This window comes from Solanum tuberosum, unplaced genomic scaffold (assembly GCF_000226075.1).
Source record: "Solanum tuberosum cultivar DM 1-3 516 R44 unplaced genomic scaffold, SolTub_3.0 scf00130, whole genome shotgun sequence".
NCBI classification, from domain to species: Eukaryota; Viridiplantae; Streptophyta; class Magnoliopsida; order Solanales; family Solanaceae; genus Solanum; species Solanum tuberosum.
Genome location: NW_006239060.1, coordinates 1,255,702 through 1,269,850, shown reverse-complemented (window position 1 = coordinate 1,269,850; position 14,149 = coordinate 1,255,702). Strand labels below are relative to the sequence as shown.

The window sequence follows — 14,149 nt, the reverse complement described above, 5'->3', positions numbered from 1 at the left end:
ATAATTGATTTATATTTTTTCAAATTAATATATTTCAATTGAATTTATCATAAAAACTAAAAGTATAAAGTTTCTACGAACATCGTGAAATGCAAGTTTGATAAAAAGATTAATATATAAATAAAATGTCATAAATTATTAAAATGTTTGACAAAAAGATAATCTATCAAGTCTAACTAAAAAATGACTTGCAATTTGAATTCAATATTACTAAAACAAATAAAACTGAAAATATAACATAAGTTATAATTTCAAAACAAAAAATTTAACATAATACTCTTATCACAAATTTCAACATAGCATACATAAATATGATTTATTTTTATTTATTTTTAAAAAGAATTAGATTTGAAAGTAAATCCTTGAGTTCTTGATGAAATTTGTTTGAATTCTTGTGGGTTGTGTTGTTGGAGTTTTCTTCAGATTGATTCATGTTGTTAGTTGTGTTTTTCGAGTAGAATATGATGTATATTGAGGGTACAGATGATTCTAAGTGTTTGGAGAAAGAACCATTGAAATTTAGAGGGTTTAGAGATGAAAAACGAGCAAGAAAAGTCTCCAAACACCTAGGATAGGGGTGAGGCGTTGCGCCAGCCAGCGCTCCCTAGGGCAATCTCTGAACTTTTCCCTTTGGCGCCCCGCGCCTCTCAGATCGCCAGGGACGCAGCCTTTCCCATTTCTTTCCCACCTTTTAGTACTTGTTCCTTAGCAATGTACCTATGTTTTCTAGTTGATTCCAACACTCTAAGGTACATCTAAACATCATGAAATCATCCATAAATATGAGATCATGAACCTTGAATCCATAATCCAATTCAAGGAAAGTTAAGATCAAATTCAAGAGAAGTAAGAGTCAAGTCGAGAGAAGTTCTTAGAGTTTTCCAAATGTTTTAACTTTGTTTTAAGACTTAAAGTTCAAGTTGAGTAACGATCAAAGAGTAAAGTTTGAAGTTAATTTCTTCAAAAATATATGGGGACTATGTATTCCCAAAGGGTTTAAAATGTTTTCACATTTAAAAAAGAAAGGAAACCTCGATTTCCAAAGAGCCTTCGGGCTAGTTTTCAGAAAAGAGGAATCGTTTTCTAAAAGAAGCAAAAGAGGAAATTTTGATTTCCAAGATATCCTTTGAGTAAGTTTTTGAGCACTAATCTCAAATCACAGAAAGAAGTATGTTTTAAACATAAGAGCTAATATCATATTTTTGGGAGTATGTATTGAGCATCGATATGGGGGAGAGTTCAGACAACTCACAGCTCTCATAAACCATGTAGTCATCATGGGTAGAAAAGGGTCATACTTTTTAGATGATTCCTTTAGTGTTTTTTAGCATAGACTAGTGGATCCACTTAGTAGTTCAAGTTCTATACCCTCGGCAAGGTATAGGACGGCTCTGGCAGCGTGAGGCAAAACGTTGTATCATCACAGTAGCTCTTACGTGAAGGTTGTCGGTTAGAGAAACTCCCACAGAAGTAATTGTATTCTCAAATACACCGTTTATTTGTATTTTTACATACATCTCAGAGTTATATGTATCTTTGCATACACACAGAGTTGACATCATATTTTAAACAACTTTTTTTTATATTGCACTTGTTTTAAACTGTTTTATATTGAAATGAGTTCAGTTATGTTGAGTTGAGTTGAGCCAAGTAAGTTCTTTAGATTCCTTTCAAGCCTATGTTGTGTTTAGAATTTCAACTCGCATACTCGTACATTCAATGTACTGATGCCAGTTGGCCTGCATCTTATTATGATGCAGACACAGGTAACTAGGATCGACATTCAGCACATCATTGATCCAGTGAGCACTCCAAAGTCAGTTGGTGAGCCTTCTTACATTCTGGAGGACTCCTTTTTATTGCTTTCAGTTATTTTATTAGTTCATTAGGATGTCGTGGGTTTTGTCCCCGACATCCATCTCAGTTGTTTTAGAGGCTTCATAGACAGTCAGATATTAGTTCTTTAGTCTTTTTCATTGTCATTATCTTATGTTAAGACTTGAGTTTTGCCTTAATGGCCAAGTTGAATGTTCCATTATAACATTCCAGTTTATTACATAAACTTGTCTTTGTTGAATTAAGTCTTCCGTTGAGTAGGTAAGCCAGGCCAAGGGTTCGCTTGATGCCAACAATGGTTCTCGAGTGCCAGTCCCGCCTAAGGTGTAGGCTCGGGGCGTGGCAATTGAGTCATGGGTGGATGATTTTAAAATATATGTAGCTCACAAAAAATTTAACTCTCATAGGCCAATCTTTAGGAATATGCATCAACCAACGGTATCTAACCGCGTCAAGATTATGAATATTTCTATTGATTTCTGATATCATGCTAAAATTAGAGATTTTTCCTCCTTTCATCCTAGATTGACAAATTTTAGCCCAAGTAATCTAGTGCTTGTTTCTGCCCCCTTCCTTGAAGATCTACAGAAATCTAACAAACATTTTGTGTAGATCATGAATCACACATTTAGTGGAATCATTGCAGATAGTTAATAGGGAAATTTTTTAAAATGTCAATATTTTAGCATTTAATGGAACCTCTTATCAATATTTTCAATATTTATTAAAAATGTCAATATTCTAGTTTTTTATTCTTCTGATTTATGTAAAAAAAAATTGTTTGTTTGATTTGAAAGAATACAATTATTTAATAACAGAAAGGAGAAAATCATGGATATAATATTTTATTTTAAAAGAAACATATCACTTAAAATTCTCATCAGTTACAATTTCAAAAGTAATTGATTGTATTCATTCCAATATGTATGAATTATGATATGTGTATTTGTATTCATTGTGGCTTTCATGTTTGGATTTGTATAATGACATTTGTATTTCTTTATTAGTTTGTATTCATTCCAATAGGTATACCAAATTTATTTGTAGTTATTAAGAAACATATTTGTATCCATATACTTATGTATACTTGTGTTCATTCAGAAAAGATACAACATTGATTTGTATATTTTGCAAAAATGTATATTCTTTCTTAAAATTCCAACAAAATTTGTATTTCAGTCATCAAAACATACAAATTTACAATCAAAGTAACAATCAAAATTTGTATTTTTAAAAAAAGTATTTCTTATCTGTTATGTATTCCAAAAATATATTGTATTTAAAGTTTAATTTATAGAACATCTACTAAATTAGATTCCAAATTATTTTGTATTCCAAGCATCCAACATACAAAAAAAGTCAAAACAATTCAATGTTTGTATCCCAAACGGATTACAGATTAAAAAATGTATTTTTTAACTTTGAAATATGGCTGATGATTCTGTACTTGCATTTCCTTTGGGTCCTTCTGCATGTGAGAAAGATGCAAAAATACATCAATTCCTTGAAAAGATAACTAGAATTGTTGATGCCGTCCAACAAAGTGTCTTAGATGAGATATTGATCCGAAACTCCCAAATTGAATACCTCAGTGACTGTCTAACCTTTAAATCCAATATTCAGATAGTAACTTATGAAGATCTTCAGATCCAACATACAAAATACGATCCAGATCCAAATTCGAATCACTTTTTCAATAGTCATTTTCGAATCACTTCTAAACAAATTAAAGAACCAACAGTTAATGAATACCTTGATCGTTTTTGTATTTCATCGACAATCTCGAAGTTCAACAAAATCAATCCAATTCACTTCGAAATCTCAATCAATTATTTCAAAATTTCTTCCATAATGGAAACAATCGCACATCAGTCAAATTCACTTTGACAATGGTTGAAAATCTTTTGAATGATTTCTGAGATTTATTAGAAAAAAATGGAGGAATTTAATTTAGAAAAGGCAAGATTTAAGTTACTTGAAGATATGGAATAATGGAAGAAATTGTGAGAGAGAGAAAAAGAGAAAGGATAGAATTTGAGTAAAAAATTTAGAGAGAGAAAAGTGGGTGGTGGGGTCTTTGTTTTTAACTTTCACATGTAATGAATTAAAAAAATGGGGCAAATTTGAGAAATAAAAGGAAGGTAAATGAAGTATATTCGGATACACTTTCTTTGCTAAAATATTGACATTTTGACATTTTTAATAATCATGTTAGAGATTTTGACTAGTTAACTAATTTATCCTAGTTAATATATAGGGATACTCTGTAGAACATTGTTGATGAGAACAACTTTTCCTTCTAAAGATAATAATTTTCTTTCTAAGCTTGTAATTTATTACGCACGTTTTTCATCTAGGAAAACCTGAGAATTCTTATACCAGTTGAATATCTCTTTAAGAAGTCATATTACGCAACAACAAAAAAGGCAACTTTGTCTTTGTTAATCTTGTACCCTGATTGTCTTTCATAGACCTATAAAATTTTCATCAAAGACTTTATAGAGAATCTGTCAGCATTATAAAAAATCGTAGTGTCATCAACATTGACCAAGTGAGTAATATTTTCACTCCACTTAGGTAGACAAAATCTCCTATAATATGGACAAGAGTATATGTTATTCAGAGCCCTTGAAAAAAACCTATCATCAGATAGAATGAATAATGAAGAGGATAAGGGATCCCCTTACTTGACCTCTTTAGTAGAGTAAAGAAAGCAGAAATTCAACATTAATCAACATAGAGTACCAATTATTAGCAACTAGTCTCCAAATGTTTTAAGAAAAATACATTATTAAAGTCCATTTTGTTAAGAATTTTCATAAAAAATCTTCAGTTGATCACTCTATCATATGTTCCTCTCATATCTAGTTTAAAGACTATATTAGCAATCTTACTTCTCTTTCTAATGTATCTATTATAATTTTCTATGCAGGTACGATATTCTCTATAATGTTCCTATCTTTGACAAATTCAAATTGATTAGCAGAGATATGATTTGATATCAATACCTCTAGCCTATCATGGATAAATCCTGAAATGACCTTATTTAGAAAATTATTAAGACTGATTGACCTTAAATCTGAAAAAGAAGTCATATTATCTCTTTGAGGGATTAAGTTCAGATTTGTATGAACAATTTACTCAAATTTTTATTTAATTTTTTACTATTGAAATAATGGTTGGACACGTGATTTCATCTCAATAATTTACTAAAATTTTAATTTATTTTCTTATCAAAATTTAAAAACTCACTCATCTTCCATAACATTACCCACCCATGACCCAATTATAACTCAAACCCTATTTCTTAGTGACCTAAAATAATTATACCAATACCGCCAATGTTAGACCCTAGAAGTCTACTCTATCTTCTTTTTCTACTGTTATCTTATTTTTTAAACACTATTCTTAATTACTGAAGAAATTACATTAATTAAATAAATTTATAATTAATTAATTAAATGACAGTTTCAAATCCATGCAAACTCTCAAATTCGACAACTTTCACATGTTCTCCGATGCCGGTGGAAATTTAAGGTCGAACTCAATATAATCATCATTATCTATAAAATCGATCACTGAGGAAAAATCCGACTCGTCGGTGCTTGAAACAACAACACTATTTCCGTCGATGCATATTGTCATCTCCTTACGATAATTTGTTTCGCGATGATTCATTTCATATCATTGAAAACAATCCAAAAAAGAAAATTGATTCAACAGTAGAACACCTCTAGCAATCGGAGAAAGATGAAATTAAGAACTTTGTAATAAAAAATTACCTACACCGTTGGTAAGCATACCAATGGAGGAGGATGAGTTGTTGATGATTTCGAGGCTTAGATCAAAAGGCGACGGTTCTTCAACCGCCAGCACCGCATTTGATGACTCAACAGTACTATTCTGACTTAGAGGCTAATTCACCGGCGGCACCGAAATCAAAAAATTCATCTTCACTTTCTCCACCAACCTATTTACCTACTCCAATTAAGTTTTGAGGAGAAAAACAAAGACAAATTTATTGATTTCGTTGTTGTCGGTGAATTGACCTCCAAGTTAGAAAGAATGGCATTATTGAATCATTGAATGTGGTGCTCACAGTTGAATCCCCGTCGCCCTTTGATCTAAGCATCAGCAGCTCATCCTCCTCCGTTGATATGCTTACCAATTGTGTAGGTAACTTTTTGTTTCAAAGTCCTTAATTTCATCTTAATTTCTCCGATTACTGAGGTGTTCTTCCATTGAATTGGTTGTGTTTTTTGGAAATTCTTTTCAACAATATAAAATTAATCATCAAGAAATAAATTATCATAAGGAGATAACGGTGTTCATCAACGAAGATGGTTGTGTTGTTCCCGGCATCGAAGTGTCAGATTCTTCCTCAGTGATCGATTTTATGGGTAATGATAAGCGCATTGAGTTCGACCTTAATTTTTCACTGGCAACGGAGAACATGTGAAAATTGTCGAATAAGAGAGTTTGCAGGGGTTTAGAACTACCCTTTAATTAATTAGTTGTAATCTTGTTTAATTAATGTAATGTCTCTTCTAATTTTCAGTAATTAGGAATACAGTTAAAAGGAAAATAAGATAACAATAGGAAAATCTAGGGAAAACTACACAAATTAGACCCATTAAGTAAAGTATTTACCCAAATTAGACTCAACCCAAATTATTTATCCTGATTGGATTCACGGCCCAAACTATTTACGCGACTGCCCCCTTGCTCTATTCACTATACCACTACTTTTTCATCCTTGATACCATCGGTGTATATATATACTCTGATGGTATCAAATAGTAATTGAACAGACTTTTTACTGAAACATTGTCTCTTCCTCCTTGATGTCATCAGAGTAAATAGATATATACTCTAATGGTATCAAAGAATAACTGAGTAATGTTTTCACCAAAGCATTGTCTCTTACTCTTTGATACCATCACAGTATTTATATACATTGATGGTATCAAGCAATAAACACGAATTAGTAGTTAAGAATGGGGGTATGAAAGTAAATGGGTAGCCACTTGTAGATAGTTTCTCTTTTGGGATACAAGTGTTCTTTTCCCAAAAATCTAAGTAGAAGAAAAAGATAGAGCGCACTCTTGAGTCTGACGACAGAGGTATTGGATTTTGGATCACCAATAAGGTTTGGGTCATAATTGGGTCATGGGTGGATGACTTTAAAATATATGTAGCTCTCAAAGAATTTAACTCTCATTGGCCAATCTTTAGGAATATACCTCAACCAAGGGTATTTAATCACGTCGAGATTATGAATATTTCTATTGATTTCTGATATCATGCTGAAATTAGAGATTTCTCCTCCATATTTTACTTTGTTTCTCCCTTTACTAATTTTTCAGATTATAAAATTGGGGATAATATTTAACAAAGATCTCAGTTTGGATGTACAATTTACATTTCATCATTTAAAAATAGTGTCCTTTACTTGCAAGAAAGGCCCCACACACCAGTAACACTAGCAAACATTTCCCATAAAAACTTTGCTTTAGGACAAGAGATAAAGAAATGGTCCCGTAATTCATTACATTAAGGTCCCTTGTTCTATTCACTATACCATAACTTTTTCATCCTTGATACCACCGGAGTATATATAAACTCTGATGGTATCTATATACTTTAATGGTATCAAATAGTAATTGAGCAGACTTTTTACAGTAAATAGATATAAACTCTAATAGTATCAAAGAGTAACTGAGTAATGTTTTCACCAAAGCATTGTCTCTTCCTCTTTGATACCATCGCAGTATATATATACATTGATGGTATCAAGCAATAAACACGAATTAGTAGTTAAGAATGGAGGTATGAAAGCAAATGGGTAGCCATCTGTAGATAGTTTCTCTTTTTGGGATACAAGTGTTTTTTTTCCTAAAAATCTAAGTAGAAGAAGAAGATAGAGCGAACTCCTAAGTCCGACGACGGTGGTATTGGATTTTGGGTCACCAATAAGGTTTGGGTCATGGGTGGATGATTTTATGAAAATGGGTTTTTTTTAATTTTTGGTAAAAAATATTAATAAAATGTCTGGTAAATTATAGAGATGAAGTCACGTGTCCAGGCATTAGTTTTAAGGAAATACGCATGCCAAAATATTGACGGTAAGGATATATACAATCTTAAAGTATAACGAAGGATATCTGCATAACATGTTGTAGCGAGAGCTCTTATTCTAACATAACTAGTACTATCAACTCCAATTATAGGAGTGAGAACGTCATCACCAATCACCACCAAATATTGCATTAAGAACTTCTATTGCATCAACGGTAAAAATGGAGAGGTTTGCTTCCTTAACTCAATTAGTAGGATTCCTGCTGCTCATTCTTTCCCCCCCATTGCTGATGTAAATTGATCATAGTAGAAAATTTGGTGGAAGCATATACCATTTGGAAATTGATTAGTCCAGACAGATTTCCAGTCTTGACAAAGCAAAGTACAACCATCAAGGCATTTGGTACGATAACTATGACATACTGCTCTGTTGAGATTATTGCTCCGGCAACATCACCTCACCACAACATGTGGAGAGATTCTTTAATCCACACACCAGGGCCGGGAAAAAGTAACAGCTCCAACACAAATAAAGAAAAACGTCGTAATGTAAAAACGGACTGGGACATGTACTATAAAAAGGCACCCTTTCAAAAATTAATTTGAAAGAAAATAAGATACAGGCCATTATCAGATTTTGTTTACTCATGAAAAGAAACTGGAAAATGAACAACGAAAAATAGAAAGGAAAGAAAATGCAGTGTACTGTCAGGTCTACAAGTGAAGTACTACAAAAGCTTGCAGAACATTATGTCAAAATTCTCCACTTGTTTCAGCCAAGCAATAACAAGATCAAGACGTAGTCACCAGTTAAATCTCCTTGCATTATCTTTGCTATTTTGCAACACAAAAGATGGACTTGGTCAGTCCATGCTTTTCCCATTTTGTTGGGAAGCAACATAATTGCGGATTACATCAATCGCCAATTGATGGGCATTCTTATTTTGTATTCTTGCAAGTGCATCCATGGCTTGATACGTCTCTTTATCAGCAAATAGCTTTAAGTTATAACGAGATGATGACTCAGGGATGCCATCCCATTTCTCAACCAAGTCCCCTAGTTTCTCAAATCCCTATATGAAAATTACAAAAGAAATCTTATATGATTCAGGTTCCTCATTCACAGAATTCCAAAATGAAACAGAAATGGTGTTTTCAGTTTCAATCTGATTTGCTTTTGACAAATATAATGTTTAACTACCACAAGAACTGTTCCTTACCAAGCGGTTTGAGAACTCCCCAAATGATTCTTTTGAGTGTCGCTTTCTTTTCCAATAGAAAAATAAAGGCTCCAGAACTTTTTCAAGATCCTGAACCTTAACCTTATCCTTGAAAGTTCTTGCCAATACAGTTTGATTGGGAGTTCCACCGAGCCAGATCTAAGAAAAACAACACAATTAGTTTCACTAGATCCCACGTTATATAAATATGGAACACTAAAGAAACAAGTCAATAGACCTCCAAAATTCAACTACCTGATAGCTGTTTGGACCATCTCCAACCAATCCAAGTTCAGCCATGTATGGTCGAGCACATCCATTGGGACAACCTGTTACCCTTATGACAACAGATTCATAGAACCTCAGACCAACCTGGAACCACGAAGGTCAATTCATTCAATGTGCACCACAAACCGACAGTACAACAGAAAATTTTAAATACTTCATACCTTATCAAACATAGCTCTAACGCGCTTGAGGATGTCAGGTATTCCACGCTCAGCTTCAGTTATTGCTAGAGGACAAAGTGGAAAAGCTGGGCACGCCATTGCTGTTAGATTGAGAGGATCCACAAACCTAGGTTGCTTTTCAATGAAAAATGACCATGATTACCAAAGTGGAATACCATAATGAAATGCTAAACACAAACTATAGGACAGATTATATCGGACAATCAGGAGAAGTTAGCAACTTCCTATTCTCTACATTTTACGCAAGGACTATCAAGAAAACTAAAGGAAATTCACATCAGCTTCATGGTTCACCTAGGCCACCCTATAAAACATAAATACCACTTCATTCACGTTAAGAAACAAGCAGCTCAAATTTTCGAAACTCGCATATATATATATAAAGAAGTGACAAACCTGCAAGTACAAAGTTGGCAAATTTTCTGCAGGATGTGTACCTCAAAAAAGTTATCAGTCTACCGTCAAGGTTATAACGTTCAATTGACCGTCATCCACCAGACCGACCATGTTTTTGGAGACGGAGGGAGTAGTAAAAAGTAAAATAAACCAAATGGGGGAGAAACTATCAAACAACTCAGAGGATTTCTAGGAACACCATATATGTTAAGCAGTGGCGGAGGCAGAAATTTTATTAAGGGTGTCCAAGAATAATGGTGTCTAGCTATCAAAATAAAACAAAAAAAACATTGTGCTATCAGAGGTTCGAACCCAGAACTCCTTCATTCAAATGGACACCCATTACCACTACGCTAAAGGCATAGTTTTTGTCGAGGGTGTCCAACTTAAAATATATATCCTTTAAATGTAGAATTTGACATATATACAACGTAATTTTTCGACGAAGGGTATTTAGTTGGACACCCTGGGGTGGCTATAGCTATGCCACTGCGTTAACATGTGTTGAAGTGTGTGACCATCATTTAAAAGCTCAAGTTGTTAGATAGAGGCACACTTCTAAGTTAATTAAGTCTTCAACACACTCCCTCGTGTGTGGCTTGATTCTTATTAATGAGCCAAGCACATGGAAAAAAAAATGATGATGGGTGGCAGTGAGACTCGAAGCAGGACGCCAGGACCTGCACCAGCTTTGATACCATGTTGAAGTGTGTAACGATTTCATCTTAAGTTGTTAGAGAGCACATTTTTAGTTACATAATTATGTCAACAACATGTTTATACTTTTTCAGACTGATTACATTCCATAAGCATTTCTTTAGTTAAATGAACATTTTTTGTGTATTATGGCATTCCATATTCATGAACTGCTCCAAAGACACTGCTCTGCATAACCTTTTTCTACTTATTGAGAAAGCTCAATCACTTATTCATGGAAAGCATATAAGGATCAATTGAATACTTAGCCTTACCAGCAAACCACCCTGTGCAAGGACTGTGGTGATGGAGCGCTTCCAAGATTGCCGAATATTGCTCAAGATAATATTTTGGTTGGGTGTGAGACGCACATTCAGATTATACTTCTCAATAACTTCTCTGAGTGCCTTCTTCATCTCTCCTTTTACACGACCATTGTCAACATGTAGACCACAAAACAAACTACCGTCTCCCTGACAAAATTATTTGAAGACATGGAAAAATCTGAGAAAGTTAGTTTAATGGGAATGAAAAGATTAATAAAGCATATCACTGTTAAGAATCACAATTGGCGCTACAACAGAACTCATTGTCAGAGATGAACATTTGATGAATTCCTTCAACAGACACTAACCTGTTCATGCCATCCCAAGTAACTTTTAAATTCCCATTGAGGCAATTCACGGCAGGGTTCAAACTTCTTTCCGTAATACTGTTCAGTGACAGATCGGAACTTCTCAATCCCCCATGAACTGAGTAAATATTTCAATCTGCTATACCTGCGATCATCTCTTCTCCCATTCTCTCTCTGAGTAACAACAATAGCTTTAACTGCATAAAGTATATCCGCTTTAGGAACATAACCTAATGGCTCAGCCAGACGAGGAAAAGTGGTTTCCATCCTATGAGTTCGTCCCATACCACCACCTACCTGCAAATGAAGTCGAGGATTATACTAGTCCTTATAGAAAGCAAAAGAAGTAAGAGACGAGAATCTATATATTTCCTTCTTACATATATATTGAATCCTTGAGGCTCTCCATCCTCATCAGATACAACAACAACACCTATGTCATTCGTGAAAATGTCCACCGAGTTATCACTTGGCACAGTAACTGCAATTTTGAACTTTCTTGGCAAGAACTGAGTTCCATAAATGGGTTCAGGTGAGTCAGGGAAGTTCGTTCCATGGGAGTTATCATTTCGAGCTTTCACAACTTCAGGAGGTTCTACTGTCATAAATTTCTCCCCATCCACCCAAACGTCATAGTAAAATCCAGACTGAGGAGTTAAAAGTGCTGCAATGTTATCAGCGGTTTGTTTAGCAAACACATAATCTTTTTTTGCAAATGGGGCAGCTGGAGCAAGAACGTTCCTATTGAGGTCACCACATGCACCAAGAGTTGAACCCATGTTGTGGATGATTGTACTCATTACTGTCTTTAGGTCTTTTTTCAAGACCCCATGCAGCTGAAAGGTCTGTCTTGTTGTCAAACGGAGTGTCCCAATTCCAAATTGGTCAGCAAGATCATCCATGACTAAGTAGAGTTTGTTTGGTACTTCACCACCAGGGTTCTTTGTCCGAAGCATAAATGAGTATGATCTTGATCCACGCTCGTCTCTGTTGTATTGCATATAGCTTCCATGGAACTTGATCAATTGTGTTGCAGCCTCATTGATGTTTGGGGCATCATTAAGAATCTCCTCATTCAGAGGATATCTTATGAAGTTACTCTGTTCTTTGAAGATTTCAACCTTACTACGCTTGGGCTCCACCGCAGCTGGCTTCACTGGCTGTAAAAGCCCAACAGATACATCACACTTAACAAAGCTCTATCACCCACACAGTATAATGGAAAATGACAGAATTCCTCCTAACTGTGAGGCCTAACAGAAACATAAATCGCAGTAGTAATGCATCTCACAATAACTACCAAGCATCACTTGAAGCAACACAAAGCATAGAACCCATACAGAAAATTCAATACTTTCACCAGCCATAAGAAGCATCATTCTAGACTCAGGGAATTTTATCCCTTACTTCATAGAAGATCCCAATTCTACTATGGCAACCCTACCCCCTACCCCCATGAAAAATGAATAACGCACTCAAGAAAAAAAAAATCAAATAAATCCATGCAGAACAAAAAGATAGCAAAAGGCGGCTAATTGACAGGGACAATAGGCAAATTTACATTGGATAAGCAAAACAAAGTAAACAATTTTTAAAAAATGAATTGTATACACATAAGATAATTGAAATAAAATCACCAAAAGAAAAACCCACATCTGCAGTTCAATCAATGCTCAATCGAGCCACAACAACAACAAAAATGCATTTCTATGGAAAAAACAATTAAAAAAAGAGAATGGAAAAGGCGGCGGAGACTAAAAAAAACATTTTTCATATCAAATCGGAGAAATTAATCAATGCGCAATATCGAGCCGGAACAGAAAGATTTCAAAAAAAAAAAAAGTTGTATCATTTATACCGTAGATACAGCACGGACAATAGAAGTAGAATTGGAATGAGAAAATGAGCGATGGATACGTCTGCTAAGCAAAATCGAATTAGAGGTGCTTTTCAATCCATTGAACCTCTGAATTTGTAGCTTCGGGTTGGAATCATCGACCGCGGCGATATTGATCGCTGCTCCAAACGACGTCGTCATCCGTAGCCAAAATGGTATAAAGAAAGGTAAGCTAGGGTTTTTAAGAAATGAAGAATTTTGTGAAAATGGCGGAGAGAGTATACAGATATTTGAGCAAAAATATTTGGGTGGTGAAGATGAAAGCCAAAAGATTGATGGCCCTTTTTTAGTGCTGAGTCACGTGCCTGGCACGGGGCAGTATCTTTAGTTTCTTCACGCGCCCTTATTTGGATCTGTTTCTACACGAGCTAAAAGAGTTTCCTTTAGAAAGCCTCTCACAAGCCACTACCTAATAATAAAATTTAAAGTTAATATTGGACAAATAATTTATTTGTTAAATAGGGATGAATGTGAAATGATATCTTGTTGTCAATCTCATGTAATGAACTTGTTTTAATTGCTTGGGGTCTTACAAGTGTGATTGTATTCATTGTGGATTGTGATTGTGTGATGTTGATGATTCTTGATTGGCTCGAGGGTAACAAGTCTGGTACATAATATATTTATTGGTAGGCTCTGATACCACTTTTGATACAAATTTTTACATTGGTTGGTCGAGTACCACACCTGGTAATATGTTGATTGTTCTTATGTGTGTTGGTTCCATGAGGTGAATTGAATTTATTCATTGTGATTATGTTGACCATGTTTCATGTGGCTATTAAGGCAGATTGAGACCTAAGGGTTTTGTTTACTTTTACTGGCTTGGGTTATACATGTGTTGTCCTATTTTGTTAAGTTATAATTTCATGTCCATGTTTCGTATATTTAGAGTTAGTCGATGATTCTATCAGTATACTAC

At 34.4% G+C, this 14,149-nt stretch overlaps 1 protein-coding gene across 1 annotated transcript; it reads right to left on the bottom strand.

Moving 5' to 3' along the window:
• Positions 1–8,459: 8,459 nt before the first annotated feature.
• Positions 8,460–13,488, bottom strand: LOC102601168 (sulfite reductase 1 [ferredoxin], chloroplastic). The gene is made up of 8 exons (XM_006351618.2): positions 13,189–13,488; positions 11,711–12,490; positions 11,331–11,627; positions 10,972–11,169; positions 9,584–9,718; positions 9,390–9,506; positions 9,135–9,293; positions 8,460–8,987 (listed from the first exon to the last, which is right to left on the bottom strand). Exons 1-8 carry the CDS (start codon positions 13,366–13,368, stop codon positions 8,778–8,780), a joined length of 2,076 nt encoding a protein of 691 aa, XP_006351680.1. The 5' UTR covers positions 13,369–13,488; the 3' UTR covers positions 8,460–8,777.
• Positions 13,489–14,149: the final 661 nt, after the last annotated feature.